The 22,235-nt window shown below is 43.3% G+C and overlaps 1 protein-coding gene across 2 annotated transcripts in view; it reads right to left on the minus strand.

The window, feature by feature from the left end:
• Window positions 1-22,235, minus strand: part of DSP (desmoplakin) — a 229,494-nt gene that overhangs the window by 97,693 nt on the left and 109,566 nt on the right. For both annotated transcript variants that reach the window (XM_086965017.1, XM_086965016.1), the window contains exons 12-16: window positions 16,568-16,722; window positions 14,954-15,080; window positions 13,789-14,050; window positions 11,185-11,417; window positions 866-1,032 (exon numbers count right to left, since the gene is read on the minus strand). In XM_086965017.1, coding sequence (XP_086821143.1) covers window positions 866-1,032; window positions 11,185-11,417; window positions 13,789-14,050; window positions 14,954-15,080; window positions 16,568-16,722 — 944 coding nt within the window. The remainder of the gene's footprint in view (window positions 1-865; window positions 1,033-11,184; window positions 11,418-13,788; window positions 14,051-14,953; window positions 15,081-16,567; window positions 16,723-22,235) is intronic.

The raw sequence follows: 22,235 nt of genomic DNA on the forward strand, positions 1-22,235 counted from the left end.
CCAATACCAATTGATGTATCTATTGTTTAAAACCAATAGAGAACTAATGCAAAACAGAATGTAGGTGAAAACTAAACACAGAAAAACACTATTAGAAAAGTTACTCTCATCTATACAGCAATAGTTTTAGCCGAAAACTGTTTCTGGACACGTTCGAGGACTGGAATGTCCATTTCTCTCACACACTAGACTGGATGACCCAAACAAACACCTATTATATACAGCACACCTCTGGCTTTATTCTGCTTCATCTTCCTCTACTTTGCTAGATTGTCTGAACTCATTCAAATCACTGGAAATTTCCCAAAAGACGGTCTCCACTGCAAAAATTTATTTTAGACTCTCTCCTCTTACCCTTAAACATCACATCACCAAACGTCACCCTATAAACTGCACCTGCTACAGGCAGCAAAACCAAAATTGCCTGCTGGCGAAATCATAGCAGTGGTGAAATAATGTATTGGCACACTCTGGGTGGAGATCCCCTGTCTCAAGAAATCTCAACCTAGCTCCAATCAAATACACTCACAATTATTCAGCTAAGTTGGTTTATTTGAAAGGATGAGAGACAAGAAAGATCACATCACTTCATATCTCAGCAAATTGTGGCACAATTAGCAATGGTGTTAACAGCAGACTGAATTAAAAGAAAAAAAGATGAAAAAGTGATGTCTGCAGCTTGATGATTCGTGTATTTTAGACAGAATTTAGGGAGACTGGGGTGGTATATTGCATCAATAAAAAGCCTGAGAAGTAATGCATAACAATATTTGTGAACGAAGTGTGAACTATATTATACATTCTAATGTGAGGAGATGCTGAAACACGTTAATTAGCACAAGTATATTAGATTACTTTTCAATACCTCTCCAAGTAGATTGAAGAGAAATCATTGACATTCTCCATTTTCTGAAACAGTAAAGTCAGCTCGGACTGTATATAGGATGACTTGTCTGAGCCCTTAAGGGTGACCATCAGTTCTTTTATCTTGCTGAGCTCTGCATATAACGCCTGGGACTCGCTTCTCTTGCCCTGTAAACAGTATAGGACAAAAACGTCAGTGAATGCAACATAAGAATCTGTTGTTCAAACTGTCAGTCAGTGTAGTATCAAAAGCAGCTTCTACTTTCTTTCTCCCATGTAGTGAAACCTTTAGAGCGCTCGTGACTTACCTGCAGTTGGAGTGACCGGTTAATATAGGTTTTAGATTCACCTGAAGTCCAAGATACACTGATATGGTAATCTAGTATGAAGCTTTGCTTCAATACATAAGACAGTGGATATCAAACAATAGAATGCTATCTTCATGCATATTCACACTAATATTTTACTTTATTGCATCTGTGTACCGTTGCGGTATTATATTGTATTTATTAAACATTTTAATTAATCAGTATTGCTAATGCACCTAAAAGGCAAAAATATGCTTTACATGCAACTATAAAAGCATAAGAGAGAAAAATACTGCAGGGCTTCCAAAATAGAAAGGCTTACAATAACATTTTCAACTGATGTGAACATAGGAAAAAATGAAAAACAGAGGCAGGGAATATACGCAACATATGTTCAGATGAATTTGGTATTTTCAACAATCTTCTGAAGGCAAGATGGTCTGGTTTCGAAAGTGGGCGAGTGAAAGTTTGAGAACTAGTTTCCACACCAGTAAAGGAAAGCTTTAGTGCCTGAGTTGTTTTCAGATTTGGAAATCCCAGGCAAAGAGTATCTTTGCTGTAAACACCAATTTGTCCTCTGGAAATGGTGAGCAGAGAAATGCCCTAGTCTACAGCATTGCAAATTAGAAAGAAAATGTTTAATTTTATTCTGGCCTGGTTTGGAAGCCAATATAGCTCCTTTATTAACGCCATGATGTGCCTGACCTTTCTCTTCGCAGATATTAGTCAGGCCAGTGCATGAAAGCCAGTCTTGATTATCAGAGTAATGCCTGAGGCACCCCAGCTAAAATGGTGTTGCCAACATCCTGATGAAAAATGACGAGCGAATGAGCGGCTGTTTCCAGCTGTTCGGGTGCCAAGAGGTGAATAATTTGTTCTAATAATATTCGAAGAAGGTTACACACTGGGCCATCTTGATGAAGCCACTGGTGAAGCTCAAGTATTTCACAGAAGAGGTAAGAGATGGGTAGGAAATTTCAAATTTTTGTTCATTTTGAAGAGTGGTGTCAAGTTTGTTTTTGTGCTTCGGAGTGATGAGTACATATTTGTAATGTTTAGAATTTAATATGAAGGAGTTATCGAAGATTGGCTGCTCCATATTTATGATAACCCCAAAAGCATCATGGGGAGTATGTAAGGTTCATATGGATGCATACCAGATTTGAAGTTGAACACCATTGTGACTAATAAATAATTTGTGTAAACCTGCTATAAATTCACAAGCTGTGCATTGACATTGAAGTAGTGTCTACTCCTTAGTAGACGTTAGAAGCCGGAGCATTCCTAAATACATCTGAGGTATTGCTTGACCACATTTTGGTCTTGCCCATGTAATGAATCAATGTGGCAATGTCTTCTAAAAATGTGAATGTAACTCCAGGTGACTGCCCGATATATAATTGTGTAATTAATATAATCTGATTAAAACAGTGTAGCTGACTTCCCTTCAGTGGACCTCTCTTGACCTCTCTGGTTGCATTTTAACAGACAGATTACAATATTCTGATGCACTGTGCTCTTCATCAAAGGATCCCTCTTTAGTAACAGCAGTTCTCTTATAAGCAAATTTCCCACCAGTCCTGGTGTCAAATGGTCCTCTGGGTAGGGGGTGGCATCGCCCATGTCTGAGGGAAGCCTGGGTTGCATATTAAAGCCAGCAGGGGCTTTGAAGCCCCTGGCCCAGATATGCGAAATCACTAGCCATCCTGCTGGAGGAGGTGTGAGCAACTTGGGATTATTTCTGGGCACACCTGCAGGGAATCAGAAACCCGTGGTGGCAGGCTGGTCGATACCAGTCGGCCAGCTCACTAGATACGGGTAGGTTTTTCAGGTGCCCTCTAGGTGCATGTCATGATACAACTAGTACTGGCAGCAGTACAGATTTATTAAGACAAGGTGTTTGATACCAAACACGATAAGTTTCAGTAAAGCCATCATGTACCTGTGGAACTCGTAATGACCAGTGTCCAGTAGATTTACTTAAGATGGCTTCTCTGTTCACTTGTGCCATCTAGTAATTGAACTAGACAGCACAGGGGCATATCTGCTTATGCAGATATGTCCTCACATGTAATATAATGCACCCTGCCTTAAGGCTACAAGGCATGCTGTAGGGGTGACTTACATATAATATATGCAGTGACTTTGGCATCGCATACAGTGAGTGTGCCATGTTGTGTTTTCACACACGCTTTGCACCATGTCACACAACCTGCAATGGCAGTCTGCCAGCAATTTCTATGGGGTCCCTAATACATGCTGCAGCCTTTAAGGACCCTCTTTATTACCCATGCCCTAGGTACCAGGGGCACCATTTACTCTGGATTTACAGGGGTGCCAAAGTGTGTGCAAATTGTATCACAATTAGAACATCTTACCTTGTCTTTAGGGAATGAGTAATGGCACTAGGACCTGATTAGCAGTGACCCAGTGCACATCATTCGAAAAACATCAGTACCAGTGGCAAAAAGTGGAGGGTGACCCTGACAAAAAGGTGCACATTCCTACAGACACTTATGTGATCTGTGGAGGAAAGTCACCCTATTTGACATGGTCACCCCCACTTTTTGCCTGGTATTGGATGCAATTTTGACAGAAATGCACTGCAGGCCCTCAGTGCCAGATCTCTTTTCCGAAAACTGTACAATTGTTCCCTCACTTGGCAATACATTTAGCACCCCCTGCAAGTCCTAGTAAATGGTACTCCTGGAACCTAAGGCAAGGAGGCTAGAGAGGGTCCCTAAGGGCTGCAACATATATTGTGCCACCCTAATGGACCCCTCAGCACACTCGTTCAGACTGCCACTTCAAGCTGCGGGAAATAGTGCAGAGAAAAGTGATGACACAACATAGCACACCTCCTGCATGCCATCCCTACAGACACTGCCTGCAGTATAGATAAGTCACCCCTACAGCAGGACTTCCAGCCCCAATGCATATGTGTTGACATATCTACATGAGCAGATATGCCCCTGTGATGCCTAAGCCAATTTTTAAATATATCAAGTGAACAGGGAAGCCATTTTAAGTACATGTGCTGGACACTAGTAACTACAAGTTTCCCAGCTACATGAAGGCTTCACTGAAACTAGAGATGTTTTGGTATCAAACATCTTGCAATAATTAGCCCACATTGAGTCCAGTGATGGATTTATTAATACAGGCACCCAGAGGGCACCTTAGAGGTGCCCCCTGAAAATCTACCAACTACTAGTGTACTTGCTGACTGGTTTAGACCAGCCTGCCACCACAGATAGGTTTCTGACCCCCTGCAGGAGAGAGCTTGCACTCTCCGAGGGCCTAAACAATGCCTGCTCTGGTGGAAGGTATTGTCACCTCCATCAAGCAAGATGACTAATTAATCAGCGTATAAAAGTGAAGAGGCTTCAAAGACCTCTGCCACCATTGATATACGACCCAAGGCTTCTACAGATGGGGGAAATACCACCCCCAAGCCCATTAGACACCAGTACAGACGGAACAACTCGTTAGTTAAGAGGTGTGTTTCCCCATCAGGATAGTCCCACCCCTAAGGTGATGTTAATACTAAACTTAGAATTTAACCATTTTGGTTTTTGGTTGAAATAGGCTCACTGGGTCAGGGTTATGCCCATTTCCCACAGGAAGTGGTCCTATAGGCTGTGTAGTTGTGCTAAAAGTGAATAACCCATTGACTACTACCTGTCACTCCCCTTAAAGCCATTAAATTGAGTATTTAGGAGGAACCCCTGATGCCAGGAACTCAGATTTGACTGATCCACAAGAAGAGGACAAAAAAGATTCACAAGACAGCAAGAACTGAAGACTCATGTGGACCTTTGGTGCAAACCCCTGCCTGCCTGCACCAATCTCAACAATCGTGACCTGAGCATCTACAAAGAACCCCAGTAGACTTCCAGCCCTTCGCAAATTGCCAGCAATCTCCCTGTTTTGAAAGGGGGGGACTTTTATATACCGCAAAATAGACCCGAAGGGATCATATCACTTTACTTGAGCACCAGTTGTGTTACAGATAGACACATTGTTGTAATCTTTCTACTTGTTAATATATCCACTTGGTACACTCCGCCCTCCCCTGGTTGTCCCTTCCTTGTTGGTATGTTCCGTGAGAGCTCGCCTTGGAATGTTGGCATCTCTCAGGCAGTCCAGGAGAGTGGGTGACAGAATAAAGATGAGTTCTTACCTTCACTGCGTTTGAAGTTTCTTTTACAACACTGGCGACGAGGCGAAGAACCTGGCGCAGGGGGCCAAGCTGTCACCTCCCCTTTCAGTGCTCTCTCCAACCGGTACGCGAGTAATGCTGTGAAGTTCGTGCTTGGTACAGATGAGGTGAAAAGTTAAATTGGTGATCTCTGTTCGACGGTCCAGTAGCCTAGTATTCAGGAAGGATTGTCATCTTGTGATTTCGGGGGATTTATTGAAGCAGAAGTCGTGATCAAAGCCAGTCACGTCCATCTATAAGTGCTAACATCAAACCTGGCAGATGTAGAAATGGCGGAATGACAGTCAGCGCGGTGCTATGCTGATCTTGGAAGTACCAGCTAAGCGGAGAGACCTTTGAGCTCTGTGCCGTGAGTAATCGAAGGCATAAGGAGTGTGTGAGCAGCAACCGTTGATTTAAGGTGAGGAGGTGAGCGCCGTTGGCTGAGAGGGCTCCCTCGTCTGAAGTAAAGGTGTGCACTACCAACGTTTGTTCAAGGGACTTATTGAGGAGGAGTTGGACAGCTTCGTACAGCCAAGCTGAGACGGAGGGTGAAGCGTGCGCTTCTGACTGGAAAGCATTTTCATGGTCAAGAAAATCGTAAGCGCACTGCTGGAGCACTTCCCTCAGTAATCTTCCCCTCTTCTGCGCCGGATGAAAAAAATCCCGTTCTTGAGTGAAGCGTTAATCTGCAGCCACATGGGTGGCGGTTTTTACACGATCCTGTTTATGTGAAGGCTCGGAGTCTAAACGGGTTGTCCAGTGTAGAGTACACTTGACGAGGAGTTTCGTGGTGATTTTTGCTCCGCTGTCAGATCAACAAACAGTGAGAGTTCTCCTCTCGGTTCTTTGGTGTGCCCTGACCGGCTCCTCAGTACCGCTGTACAATTTACCAGTGAGGAATCCCTTTGGTTTGGCCGGGTTGCCTGGTTGTCATTCATGTCAACAGCGGGGCGCCCTTCATTCGCCTCAGAGGATCCTCGTCAGTTTCCTTTTTCGAGTCTGCGCAGCAGCTCCGCCTGTAAACCGGTCTGAAACGTCAGTAGTGATGAAGAAGAAGACGTGAGTTCCGGTGCAATTTCTCCCTCCGAGCCATCTCCAATTCCTTTCTTTTCGATCATTGAGGGCGACGTCCAGTGCATCCCCGCGGGCAGCAACACATATTCAAGAGTTGTTAGCGCCTCCCTGGTCGTCCCTGCCTCACAGAGTTTCAAGTAAGAACGCCGTGGTCAAAATCGGGCGTCTCAGCTACCTCAGAGCTGTCATCTACAATACCTTCCGGACCTTCAACGGGGGCAGAGTGGCATTTTCGATTTTCGCACAAGTGATCGGAGTTTTACAGTACACTTGGAAGCACTTTGGGGCATTTCCTTTTTCAAGTAAGGTCTTCATTGAATTAAATATGGAACGTTTTGTCCTCTCTTCAGCGGGATCAGCGTGACTGTGTACTTATAGCCTGCACTTTGGGGGCGATTAACAGTACTGTGTCTTCTGGGGGCTACATGTAGCTGACTAACGTTTGAACCTTATTCTCGATGATATATTCTATGTAAAGACACAGCGCCCTCATGTGTCCCGTTGTGTACGTGACAAGAAATGATGTCGAGCATTATCATCTGCAAGCCATCGGCATCAATTCAGTAACCTACTTAAATTAATGTAGTTCATAGCTGTGGCATATTTTTGGTTACTTCACAAGCAAAGCTTCTTGCATGCCTTAACATAATTAGAATTTCCTAAGTTAAACTATCCAGGCTCTGAAGTCATCCGTGCTTACTGTGGGCGGTTCTACATGCTTTAAGGAAAAAAAAAAATATACATAAATAAATAAAGGGGGTACTACTGTAAATTCTATAGTGCACCGTGCAAACTTCTAACTGTGTATACCTGGTACTTACGTGATAGATTGGAGATTGTCCTTTTACACAACATTCATATCAGAATTATATGGACACGTTCCTGTCTGCAGAGGGGGAGTACTGAGCAAGCAGATGATATCATTTCATGTATGGGTTTTGGGGGAAGGGTGAACATTGTAATGGTTACAACCGTGCGTTTGGTAATTCATATTAATTAGATTGGTGACTTTAGTGTGCAGTGATATTGTACAGCCGTGATAAGCTATGTATTTAGTATTTTAAGGTGAACCTAGTACCTTTTCTCGTATTGGCAGTGATGGTGTACAGCCTGTGAAAAGCTAATTTTGTAATTTCAGGGCAACCTTGTTCTCCAGTGATACAGCACAATGTGTTACTTTTAACCACACAGTAATTACGTGGTACCCTTGTACTTCATATACAGTTTTTTTACTGTTAGTGCACTTACAGCACATTTTGGGGCGTTTCATTTTTGATTGTCTTTGGGATCTTCAGCGGATCTGCAGCAATAGATATATACGGTCAGTGGCAATGCTAGTACCCTGTGTACCTTGGTGTGTCCACAGTTAGTTAGCTCCATCCTTTGGTAAGTGGGTTTCCTTTTTCCCCTTTTGTCCCTTGTGGGGTTAGCATTTTAGGGATCCCTTCCACTGGGTGCTTATGTCCGATAGTCAATTGTACTTTTGCTTCTTCCTTTAAATTTTAAGGGGGAGTTCTCCACCTTTCCCTCCCCCATTGCTGCCATGTCCACATCCTTCTGGGACCAGCATGCAGGGTGTACCTTCAATCCCTGCGTTAGAGAGGAACTACGCAAGGGGAACGATCAGGATAGCTTTGCCACGCTCTATGTGTCCAAACACAAGGTATCGCCAACAGGTTATGCTGGGGAGCCCACTCACCTGAGGGGCAGGGTAAAGATGAAGGCCTTACCCGTTCAGGGGAGTTGGGAGAGTGGTACCCTCATGTCAGAAATCCTTGGTAAGATCTACCCTCCTTCCACTCATTAAGTGTAGTTTCCCGTTTGGCCAACCTATTGGATACACTTCCAGTGTATCTTGGAGAAGTTCCACCAGCAGAATCTGTAGGTAGGGTATGTCAAGTTAAGGTACCTTCAGGTCAATTATACTTTATCTTTTTCCGCACAATAGGAGGATATAAATATAAGGTCCAGATAATGTCTCAATGTGCCTCGTACATTCATTTTATGCTTCCTAGCAATTTTTAGGTAAATGCTTTAAGGGTTTCTGGAATGTGGAAATGTACATTTGTGATGGAATTGTACTGTAGGACCTATTTCCCCTACAACCTTGCTATTCATGTGGTGTTCCCCCCACCCACTTTCTCTTTCCAGTTGGGGAGGCCTCCTTCGTTTCCCCCCCCCCCCCCCCCCCTCCTCTCCCCTCTTTGGTTGAAGCCTTTTTTAGGTCGCTTTCTGGCTCTTCAATAACTTCCTGGACAGCATCATCTTCAGGTTTCTCCCTTATGTATCAAAGGGAGATGTGTTGTAATCTTTCTACTTGTTAATATATCCACTTGGTACACTCCGCCCTCCCCTGGTTGTCCCTTCCTTGTTGGTATGTTCCGTGAGAGCTCGCCTTGGAATGTTGGCATCTCTCAGGCAGTCCAGGAGAGTGGGTGACAGAATAAAGATGAGTTCTTACCTTCACTGCGTTTGAAGTTTCTTTTACAACACACATTCATTTTTTTGTTAGGCACGGAGAGATTAAGTGATTTGTCCAGAATCAAAGGATGTTGAGCGTCCCTGCTGAGACTCGAACCCGGTTCCCCAGCTTCGAGTAGAGGAGCTACTCCCCTGCAGTCCGCTGGCATAGTCCGGTTTACCGTGTTGCCACTCCCCAGCCAGCTCGACACAGCAGCGCCCCGGAAAAGGTGTGCTCCTGTGCTCCAAAAGGGCAGATCTCTCCCCCCTCTGAGTGAGAGGACAACAGATCTGGTACTGAACAGCACCACTACTTGGGGTACTGGACCCCTTGCAACAACCAAGGCCTGTTTAAGTCTATTCGGGACTCTAACAGCACCGAGAATGAGCACCTGTCGAAAGACTAAAACACCACAGAGACCCACTTTCAGAGCGACCCAGCTGTTCTGATTTCTATGCCCTCAACCAGTGAGATGGATAACGCAAGGCCCTAGGATGCAAAGAGCCCAGCCGACCTTTCCACTCTGCTCCCAAGCGCCCCAGCCCTGTTTCTGGCATACCGGCTGTGCCTCCTTATTCCCAGGACCCTTGTGACCCGAGCCCCCCTGTTGAGAGCCCCCGGACTTGTCCCCAGGTCCCCCTCTACAGCCTGTTTCTAGGTGTCCCTTCTTTCTTCCCATCTGCGTAGCACGCACAGCTTCCAACCCGACCAGCACCTCTGGATGCCCCAGGACAGGTAATGAGTAACTGCTGGTGGTACTTTGGACCTTGGCACCCTATGACTAAGTCCCCCAGAAACAGACCATAAAAAACTGTATGCAGCATATGCCTTTTCTCCCATAGGGAAGCATTGCTGCGTAAAGATACATTTAAGTTAAATGTTTACTTACCTGTGAAATTAAACATTTTAAAAAGTTCTTACTTGATAACGAAGTTCTTGGTATCAAAAATATGACTTTTTTCTAAATCGGTCTTGGATTTATTCATGAGTGTATCTCATTTATTGCCTCTGTTAGTACAACAAATGCTTGGCGCTACCCTCTGATAAGCCTAAACTGCTCACTCACACTACCACAAAAGAGAGCATTTAGTGTTATAATTTTTGCCTCTGTAAACCAATACTGGTTACTTGGACCCTTCACATAGTGTACCTAATATTTGTCCACTATATAAAGAGACAGCTCCCTACAATTTGAAATACCCATGTATGGATGGCCTAGGGAAACTGGAATTTAGGGGTAGAGTTCAAGTGTGTCTTTAAATGCAATATCTCTGGAACAACAACGGAAATGTAAATGGTTCCAGAATGTGGATAATGTGCATCAATCAATGAGACATTATCCTAAGGCATAAGGTGAAAGAAAGAAATCCTTGTATACCTCAGAATTGAATAGGTGTGATACAGAAACCCAGAATATCAATGGTGGCATGGTGTGAATTAAGGCAATGAGTTTCATCAAACGCACAGTCTTTGAAAGTCTCTTGTCTCCTGCAAGCCCTGAATCCTCTTTCAGAGTACTAATTTCTAGCTGGAGTCTGGCCAGCTGCGCGCAATGCACATGTAGCTTCTGCACAGCTCACTCCCCCTTGTCGTGGGTCAGCTCATCCCTAAATAGCAGCACAAATTCCTTTTCTTCCAGGGTAGGTGAAAGCAGCAAAGGTTTATCCTGAATCCTAGGCTATATCCCAGATATGACAAAACTAAAAATGCATTTGGTCTGTTTCATGACAGCTTATACAAAATTGCAGATTAATATGTCTGGTATGCTCATAGGCCCCAAAATATACCTACAATTGAAATAAAGACAAGTAACCAAGGCCAAAGAGGCTGAGTCGCCAAATTCCATAAGCCATACTGCTGATAACAGAAGAAGACAAAAACTTTATAAGAATGTTTATCCCCCAGGCTTCAAAAGGGGATGAACAGGAATCAAATGATCGAAAGAACATCAATTCCCAAGGAAACAGTTAAACTGAGGGGTTCTCTGAAATTTCCAGCCACATAAAATGTGAATTGAGCCAAACTCAAATCAGACAGCTTGCGTGGGGTTCACCGATCTCCATAAAGATCTAGCAGTGAATCTGCCCTGCCGCTCCAACCAGTCGAGGTCAGTCTTTTTTTATTAAATAGAAAGCTTTAGAGCTACGATTCTGACAGTGTGTGTTCCCTTTCAACTTTGTATCCCAATCCCCAAAAAATGCATATAACTGGACAATTAAGCTATATGCGGGAAATAAAGTCAGGACACTTGGAAATGGATCTATGGGTCATACCTCCAAGTCTGATATCCGGGCAGCAAAGTCTTTAAATGCCTCTTGATCCAGATTAAATGTATTCCTCTGAAACAAACTCATCTCATAGGTTCCCAACCGCTGACGAATCCTCTGGAGCTGAAGCAATAGCTGCGTTTCCTGCTTCTCTCGCTCTCTATCAATCTGTTGACCTCTGTCAATTTCCACATATCCATTTGATGAAGATCCAACTTTATTGGAAACTTCCCTAATAACTGCAATGCAATTCAAAAGAAGCAGAAATATTATGTGAGAAGTGACTGTGTGAGGGAATAAACACAATAGTTAGACATAAAATGTTTGTGGCTAGAAGTATGGAATATGCAAGCTCAATCTTCAAAGACATTCAAGGGAAGAAAACGAAATCAGAGTTGAATAAATAATACCATGGCTATGTTAAACAAAATATGTAATACTTTGTTACCATGCGGAGGCACATGAAAACCTAAAAGCCACATGGAAACCTAACTGAGGTATTTTACCAACTGTCTGAAGAAAAAAGTGCAAAAAGTATGCAAATTACACACAGGGGGTTCGATTTAGCTTCCATTAACAGATCTAAGACAAGACGTTCACCTCTCCTTTAAGCCTAAGTATAACAGCTATTGCATCTTCTGCAGGTGAAAGTAGCATAACTTTTTTAATGCATAACTCAACATACGCTATTTTTCAACATAATTTGTAACGGTCCTTCCTAGTCTTCCATAATGATCACTTTTCATTATTAGCACACAAAAAGCCACCTTTCCAATGGAAGTCAGTAGTGAAAGGGTGATGGCAGACTATCCCTATAATGAGATTCTTTTAAAAGGGGGTGTATGTGTTCGCAGGAGCCACAACAGGGTGAACCTTTGCCCACTCAGCAAGCTAGAGTTCCAGCACACTTTGGTAAGCCTCTCATTCCCCGCCCGAAAACTCAAATCCATGTTTATATCTGCAGTAGGCACACAGTACCAGCTAAAAGGTCCATCGAAGAGCTCCTGCATTTTACTTTGATGAATAGCATTACTAATCAACAGCAAATACCCCCAGGCAGCTACCCAGCCGCAGCTGTGGATGTAGGGCAAACAAAAGGAATGCAAAGCACATTTCAAAGAGGAAACCATCTTCTGGATTGAAGAGGGTGCCGCAGTATTACAATTGAATTGGGAAGACATGGCAGGCCAGAGAGCTACAGGCGCTCCTTGGAAATTGAGGCTGTAACAGCCTGGGGAGGGCGAAGCACCAGTTTCAAGCTCCCCAGCCTCCTTGTCAGGACTAGGGATGAGTGTTAAGACTACTGACTCTCTGAAACTGTCATCTACTTCTGCTGAGAGTTCAAAAAGGCTCAAGCCGTCACATGCATTCCTGAGATATTTTTGAAAGCAATGACGTCAGGGGGAAGAAGAGGTGTCTGCATAATGGCTAGATCAGGCCTCAATAGCCAAACACTTCCTATTATGAGGTATTCAGAGGTAAAATTGGAGGTCTGCTGTTGAAGGCTGTTGTGGATATTTTTATATCTGGATGAAGAACCACTGATGGGGGAAGACCCAGCAGAAAACTGCTTGCTGCTTAGTGATAACATCTGCTTAAAAGAAGATATAACTCTACCAGGGGAGCTTTGTTCACATCTTAATGACTTGCCATCAAAATAGTTTTAACAGATTTGAGAATTACAACAAAAACGTTCCGATGTTTAATCATACATGGTGGGAAATAATTAAGAAAAATATTACCACACTTTCGTGCCACACACCAAATTATAAAAGCCTTCAAATCCAGGATTAATTCAGTAATTTAATTACATATGCTTAACCTTATACCATGATAAGATGCTCACAGCGCTGCATTCGTCTGTATCGTGTCGGCCATTTTGAAAGAACACACAATACAATTGTAAGAGGGCCACCTGCTGCTGTTGACTTTGCCATTGCAAGAGCAATTCTACATGCATTCGCAACGCAAATAGTGCCTAACAATGGATGGCTTGACAACAGAAGGAAGAGGGAAGTACTGGAGTGAGGGAATGAGAGAGATGCCAAGCTCCAGCAGTGTTTGGTGTTGAAGCAAGGAGGAATGAGCAATATGGAGGAGGATGGGGGTAGGCGGTAGGAATCAAGGATGGCTGGGGAGGCAGGAGTAGGGAGAGAGAGACATGGGAGAGTAAATGAAAGAGAGAGAAAGAAGGGTGCAGGAAATGCATTCCCAGTGAGTGCTAGACCACAAATGGTGCATACAACCGCAACTAATCAAAGATCCTGGACATCGGCAAGGGAAGGATACAGACTATATCAGTCAAACATCAGGGTAACACACAAACAGGGAGCAGGACCCATAGACAGGAGCAGGGACCTGAAATGGACGGAGCAAGACCCATAGACAGGAGCAGGGACCTGAAATGGACAAGGAAGTTTTCCAATCATGAGGAGGAGGGCTGGGGGTGTAGACCCAAAACCCATTCTAAGTATGTGTTAAAGCACTAGTTCTAATGCGGTCTATAACGACGCAAAAAAAATGAGAATGACGAAGAAGACTGGGTGGGATGGTCCTAGAACAGCGCTATGCAGAAATGTTTCAGCATACTGCCAGAAGGAAGAAACAAACCTTGGGTGTTGAGCTCAGTTATGTGCTTTTGTTGCTGCTGCTGCGGTTGCTGAACCTGGATTACTTTAGTTGTTTGATAGTTCGGGAGCTGAACCACTAAGGTCTGGTAATGTTTCTGAGCTTCTGAAAATTGAGACTGCATCTTTCGCTTGTCATCATCACCAAACATCTCTGATCCTTGGCTGTTTCGAAGGAATTCTTGGTAATGAATTTCCAGATCTGATACAACTTTTTGGTAATCCTCATAACGCATTGTTTTGAGCTAAAAACAAATGTAAGAAATCAACAGATTTTTTTAGAACAAGCATTTTTTTCACGGATTCATAGGTACATAACATCCAAAAATGAAGTGCTTCATAAAAGAAATGCACGCCTGATCTAAACATTTTAAGTAGTTTAAGCATGAGCATATAATACATTTTTGCAGGTGCCACGATTCAATTGACCAATCAAAACACAAAGATGATTTTGTTTTCTATATCTTACAAAATCTACAGATGCTTTGGCACACAGACCAGCATTAATATGAGAAAGGCCAACACACTCCATCATTCTTGGGTGCAGATACAACTTACCATGTAACTTATTCTACTAAACTGTGCTGAATACAAACTTTCTGTTATGGTCACATGAAAGACAGACTGAAAAATCAAGTGCCCCTTTTTGAAAAAAAAGAATTTAATGCTGAAGTGAATGTTATTTTTAAGGAGAAATATGAAACGTGGGTGGTAGTTTAGGCCACCACCTCAGAAGAAAAGATGCCACCATAAAAAGCACACTTTGAAACAGCTTCTCCAGATATATCCTATAAAATGTAGAACAAAGAGCACTTACAGCATATATGTAGCAACAATCTGCACCCACTCCTGAAAGACGAGCTACAAAGCCTCTGTACATTAAATGACTACATGCCTCATACTAGTGTCAATGCTGAAAAACTTCCCAATAGTTTTCGAAATTGTGCTGAATAAAAAGCCAATCTTTTTAAATGTCACAAGTTAAGCTGTCCCAAAACTAAAACAAATTCAGCTTAGTTCTCCTTAATTACAACACTGAATAAAGGGATACATTCGCAATTTATGTTTGTGTAAAGTCTTTGTATTTGACTGAGTTCATTGAAGAACACCTAAAAATGAGCAAGGTGAACAACCACACAAATACACACCTTAGCAAGAGTCATTGCTCTAATTTTCTCAATGTCCATCATACAATATTTCCAAGACACCAAGCTCTTCATGTTGATGTACAACTGGTTCCAGAAGGACAAAAACAATTCATAGTACTGCTCAATCCTGGAGAGGAAATGAAAATACATTTCAAGATTACCACAGAAAACATACTTTGTGAGGAACATATGAATATTTCAGTTTCGAATAACATAACATCACCAATAACATTACTGATTTGGCAAACAGTCAAAAGTTTTAAAATATGTTGAAGCATTAAAATCATATCACCTAATCTTTTCCAAAGTATGATGTATCTTTCAGGGAGGAAAGAGCAGGATGTGTTGGCATCAGGCAGCAATTATCGTGTTTAAGACATCACTTACGCAAATAGGGTGACGGCTTTTAGGACCATTAAAAAAAACCACTTATCAAGTTTTTTTAGCCTAATATTATATTTTTCCGAATTCAATAAACAGCTCTTAATGAGTTTCACCAATTTAGGCACGAAAAGTAAGTTTCATCTTCATTAGTCTTTTTTCAGAATATGAAATAAAGCGTTTTTCAAAAAGTAACCAAAAATGGGTTTTTACTGAGTTTGCTCGTGTATATAGGTATTTGAGCAGCTACACTGACAAACCTTTGACAAACTCTGCATTGACAAGTTCAAAGGTTGATAGAAACTTCCAAAAATGGTCATTAGGTGGATCCACAAATATGAAAACAAAACAATGCACTATATTTGTAGAACGTGATATGTACTGTATCTATCACTGACGATGTATGTTAGCTGACAAACTGGCATTAAGATAGCTTTGGTAAGGACGATGCTCAGAGACAAAATGAGTCTGCTGTTCCATGCAAGTGACTGGAGGAGGCTATTCAGAGTTTTGCAAATGTCCTGTCCACACTATTGATTACATACACTTTAAATAGGACTGATAGGAGATCCATGAATTTTTGGTTGAAGTCCTGCATTCGCCAAACACTTAACCCCCTCAGTCTACGGATCCAAAATGGATCAACAGATCCAATCGAGATGCGGCGTCATCTGGGTCAACACACAGATTTAGCTTGAAGTGGCAATGTGTAAACAGCTACCAGGCAAGATGGCACAAAAGCCAATGAGGAGTATGTATATCCCCTTAAGAGCTGCCGTCGGCCAACGGTCGTCGCGAGCACTACCTTGCCAGTGCTGCGCACGACCGTTGGCCGACGGGCCAGCATTCGTTCTTCGAACGTTCAGCACTGGGCGCTGAACGTTCGACGCTCCTATGAGGCTAAGGAACACATATCACGCATGAGTGTGGATGAGACATAGGTACCAGAACTGTGTTGAGGACAATTATTCTTAAGAAAATGTAAATTATGGAACATCTCCCCACATTCTCTTGCTCCTATCAAATGCAAAAAAATATTTTAAATTACTCCCGAAATGAGTACAACCATACCTTAGGAGCTAGAGGTAAATAAGTAACTACCAGAAATAATAGGATGATACGACTGTCAGCAATATGTGTACACACGCCATATTAGTAATTCTGGAAAGATATCTTGGTTGCATTGTCATCAGTCAAAACACAAGAAATGCTACTATTGACACTGAAACTTACTTTGTAGAAAGATCTACAGCAATCGGATTTGGTGGAGGTACGATAAGGCTAACAGAAGGAACCAGCATATCAAGTCCTCCTGGGCCAGTCACGTGCCATTTACTCCGCTCTGAGTTGTTCTTCAAAATGCATTCATCTCCTTTACGTATAGTTTTCTACAAAAAAAATATGAGGTTTGTAAAGTTGAAACAGACATTTTTCTTCTTATTGCACAGGTGTACATTGACGTTGAGCGGAAAGTATCCTGCAATCCCTAATAAACAAAAACTAATGATCAATCACCGAGCAAAATAAGGAAAATAATCCCTTTGGTATTTTAGCTATTGGTATGTTTTTATATTGCCTTTTGAAGATGAAAAGCTAAAAACTAAAGTGACAACATGGCTTTATGAAGATATCGTTGATTCTAGTGACAAATGAAGATAGTAGACCATACCCTGTCTCGCATGGGTAATCTTCCTTTCAGGTTGAGCTACCACCCGCATGGGTGTGATATTGCTCACCTAGGAGGGGGTCTAATAGTGCTTAATCTCACAAGAAGTAAAATCCACCTATCAAAGGCGCAGGTTTTATATACTGTGATACTGTGATCAAGCACAAAGTTTGGAAAATCTCTATAAAATGGTGGATAGACTAATGTCGGAAAGGGTGAGATACCACTGTCTCACATGGTGGAATATAGCTATCACTTAATGTGGAGTACAGCACAGGGTAGAACCAACTCTCTTTCTTCAGGTCTGCCTCACTGAATGAGATAATATCTCATACAGTGGGATATTATTCTCTAAAAGCAAGCTGCCCCTGCATCGAAGATCGGGCAGCCACGGCGGACTTCTCAGAAGATGATCCCAAACAGCCTCCCTTGGACCTGAAGGAAGTCGTAACTGCATTTTTTTAATAAACAAACTCCAGACAGCAATCAAGCAGGACTCCGGACGGTCAAATGCCTACAGCTGACAACGGAAGAATCGGATGCTCCATGACGCCTTCGAGACGGATTGAATAAAAGTCCCTGAGGAACCCGACTGCGGCTTGAAAACAAAGAATCAAGTGCAGGTCCGCTCGTCAGGACCGGTAAGGCGTAAAGAGGAACCCCATCTGGTTACAACAACAGGAGACTCGGGACTCGCTTCCTTGTGCCTGACCCTAAGATGGCATCAATGCAAAAGCAAATCAGATGCCCACAGATAGTGCAAGTCCCCTTAGCTCCCCCAACCTCCTTCACCAGCCGCATATTTCTGGACCGCTGAACCGGTCTATGAATCGGCTGCCCAGTGACACGAACATTAGGGTCTGGAGGCACAGAATACACAGCCTCACGAGCACAACCGACCGGTCCCTAAGATGGCAGCCATTCGCCCCTAACTCTCAAACTCTTCATAGAACGCCCTGGTCAGGCCATCACTCACTATGAGCAGAGGAGTAGTCACTATTCATTATTTTTCTGCCTGCAGTAAAGGTGAAGAAGCGGTTATTCTTCCTAAACCAACCTGGAAAATACCTGCTGATAGCTAGTGCGGGGTAACTATCTTCCTACAGGGTTCTGTTGGAGAAGTATTTTTTTTTCTTTCCCCAATCGGCTGATCAATCGATCTGGGCTAGTAAGGACTGCTCCTTAAACAGGGTCACTTCACGCGTCTTACCCAAACCGGAAAGGAGCCTGTCTATTCCTGGCTACGCTTTGGCCACAGTTCCAGAAAAGCCCCTGGTCAACTCACCACAACGATCTATCCTACAGCTAATACCCTAGTCAACCACTGAGGTTAGACACAATATTCGCTAAAATCATCAACCCCGGTTTTGCCTCTGTAGTTTAGATAATTTCTCCCCAGACTACTGTGCTGAATCGCACCTTAATCCCCTCACAAGTGCATACCCCCGTCTAACTAAGTAGAGACAGTATGGAAACCACCACCCCATCCCGCCCCTCCCTTCCCAAAGGACTAAAACCACACGGCCTGAACTCCTTCTCCATAATTTCCACCCCAACCTCACCCCTAAAGCAAAAAGAAACCTTAAACACCGGCTGATCAGACAACACCCAGAAACCCTAATAGAGGACACATACTATTGCTCTTCCAAAGGCCAGATAAAAATTGGCCTAATTTTCTACACCATGAGACCTGCTAATTGGAACAACCTCCTCAAGACACATCTGCACATATCTAAAATAACCAACACCACCCACAGCTGCAAACTTACGATCACACTCCCTGATCACTCCAAACTTAGAGGCAACACCTCCATAACCATATACACCAACGGCACAGTCTTGATCGAAGCCAATAACGACAACCTAGAATCCTTCGACTCCCTCTTCCCCTCACTCCGCGACACCTCTCCACTTTCTCATAGCTCCCAACCGTCCATCCTCTTGTTCCCGAATAGAAGCCCCCCCATGCGATTGCACAGGAAATTCACAAGACCCCCGCCATGCCAGACAACCTCCAGACACCATCCGACACGCCGTTCACCCCTCCCAGAGAGGATTGAACTCTCTCACAACCCCCTTTCAAATCAGAGTCCCAACATACACGTGGCTTTCCAAGTCCATTCCAACCAACACCCACCTCCCCCTTCCATAACCCACCACACTCACAAGACCTCTGTCTTGCAAGCCTGCCTCCTCCCGCCAATCTCCATCCTCCACCCCTCCCCGACAGCGCCCAACTTTTCTCCCCTTCGTAATGGATATCACAACACAGATCAGGCCCTCCAACCCCCGAGCAACACCCACCCCGCCTTCCTTAATCGCCCACTCTCAACAAACAACCTGCAATCTCAGGGCGCTACCCTTGAAGCCTATCCCTTTCCCTCCACTGCCAAACAAGAGATGGCAGAGGGACCCCCACCGAGACCGCCCACTCTCAATATCCAGGACCTTCCACGGAGGAAATTGGGGCGACTCCAACACCAAAGTCAATGCAGAGAGTCCAGCCCACACCCTCACCCACACCCACACCCGACACCCCCTTTCACAGACACCACTCACGCAAAGCTGCCCAATATCCAACTGCTTAGATCATCCACGACCCCCAATTCGACTCCGTCTCAGAGACCCAGAAACAAAAGAGCCGTAACATCCGCCCGAGACGCCTCTTACCTTCCCTACTTAAAGACGAACCAGCGACTGGCCCTGCTAGAGACAGCTTGAAAGGGTAATTCTGGGTCTCTCAGAAATAGTACAGAACCTCACCACACTCCGAAACCCAAACCAACGTCCACTTCCGATTCCCCTATCCGCCAGCACTAATCACTCAAGGCCTCATGAGACCCAGCGGCTCAGCTGGAACACAACCCCCCTCCTAAACCAAGCTCAAAGACCCATAAGAACAAGAGCCTCCTTGCTCACTAAAGAAGTGATAGATCTTGCCTCCACATTTGACACAACCACTACTGTCACCCCCCAGATCCAATATTCAGGTGATCACTGGTATGGGAAGAGACTGCCCCCCCCCACAAAACCCTTAAGACCACCAGCCCTCCTCACTAATATCCCCAGGGCTCCCTTAACGAAGAACCCCAATAACGAGAGTTCCAACACCAACTGCATGCTCACTAAGCGCAGGTCGGCATCCAAACATGCAACCGAATTGGCAGAGACCATCTTCACACATGACATTGACATCACATTCATCACCGATACTTGGCTAAACGAGTTCTCTCCCCCAATTATGGACATGCTTGTGCCCCTGGGCTTCGATATCTTACACAAAGACAGAAAAAACCAGAGAGGAGGGGGCATAGCAATCATACACAAGAACAGCATCTCTGTAACGGAAAATGACTCCCTCAAATATAACTCTTTCGAATGTCTTACTACAACCATTAAGATGAGTGACAACAACTCCCTACTCTGACATCTCCTCTACCATCCGCCAAGAAACACCTCCTCCTTCGGTGAGCACATGTCTAACCTATTAACTCCTTGGGTCTGGTTAGCGCTATATAAATCTCATAATATATAAATAAATAAATAAAAGACCAATTAACAGCTGCTGATCAGATGGGGGAGCAACAGCCAGCCCTCTTGAGCGTAAATAGGATCTTTTGAGATTTTTGATTTTCAAAAGGAAACAAATGTATGCTATTGTAAAAGGCTTGCCATAGCTTTAAAGCTAATTAGCTCACATATTTATAAACAGGCACTAGCAAAACCAACAGGTTTGGCTTTTTTTTAGGGGGAAGTGTTTGGTAATAGTTGAGAGGCTTTGTGCATGTTGCCTCCAGCTGTCTCAGAAAGAAATCCCCAGTATCAATAACATCTTGGGCTACAATAACTTAGGGGCTGGGAGTACGGTCCCTTGCCTTTGCTGAATAGAATGTATTAGCAAAGGTAAGCTGTACTCTCAAAAAAGAGCATTATAAAAAAGAGTCAGAAGATAAGGTTTCCACTGTATATGGTTAACACTAAAGGCATACACTGTGAAAAATATTACATAGTTAATACATTTGACAAAGGACCAGCTTTTTCATTGCATCTTTAAGAACGTTGATATGCTTCTTATGGCCTAGTTATGGCTGTCAATTACAAGCTTCACATCTTGTTACAACTGCAGCCTAAAAAAGCACTACTTGGTGCACTATCACAAAACACTAATGAAAACTTAAATGGGTCAATGTAACTTTCCACAAAAAGCCATGGTGTTGATTAACACCTCATCAAAGCAATGTCAAACATGAAAAACACAGGAAAAGCCAATAGCTGACACAAACAGACAGAAAGCCCACCCTTATTTAGGTCGAGTCTGAGTGAGCGCACATGTGCTACTCTGCGAGACTTGTTGTAGTGGAGTATGGAAGAGAAGCCCCGCCCACTCTCCGCCCATATTTTTCAATGGCTTGTGTCATTGTCCTTCGTAAACGCTGGCTTGCAAGTCGTTGTTAGAGTTGTTAGTCCCTCCTTAGTACCGTCTTATCTGCATTTGTAACCACCCATGGCGACTGGCCTTTTACTGAGGATGCGACATGGTATGTCTTATTTAGTTTGTAAGCAGTCTTTTCTTTAATGGGTTTCTCCTACTGCAGGCATGACATGCTTTACTCGCCATGCCCACTTTCACTTTCAAGCAGCCCTGGACAATGGCAGCTGCTTCCTTGAAGTGAAATAGGTCTTGCATTTACAAGAGTTTGAGCTATAGCCACTATAAATGATAATAGCTTAAAGTCTCGTAAATTTGATATGTTTTGCATTGCAAATGCTTGTTCTCTTTGCTATTTCTTATTGTACTTTATAAGGAACAGAGGAGATGCTGTATTTCTGAGTGCTAAGGCTAACTGTAGCCACATATAACAAATAATTGCCTGAGAAAAATGGAAACACATACCAGTCCTGCCTTTAGCTCACTAGTTTGTAAACCAACTAAAATCATATTTTCTGACAGCATGAAATGTCTAAACAGAGAAATTGTATTAATTTACCAAACGTTGTGGAGCGGAATTCTGATTTAAATAAAACTGAATAAAGATAAACCACACAAACAAGATTATAAAATGTGCCCATACCAAAATTACCGAACAAATCACCACAACCCGTGGGTGGTCTTTCCTGGTCTAGCAATTTTTTCAAATAGGTACAGATATAAACAGCATTAGTTTTACACATGTTTCTATAGCACAAGTTGTCTTACCAATTGACAAAGCCCAAATGAGACAAAACAATTCCTTC

Source organism: Lissotriton vulgaris, chromosome 4_1, assembly GCF_964263255.1.
Source record: "Lissotriton vulgaris chromosome 4_1, aLisVul1.2, whole genome shotgun sequence".
In the NCBI taxonomy this organism is placed as follows: domain Eukaryota; kingdom Metazoa; phylum Chordata; class Amphibia; order Caudata; family Salamandridae; genus Lissotriton; species Lissotriton vulgaris.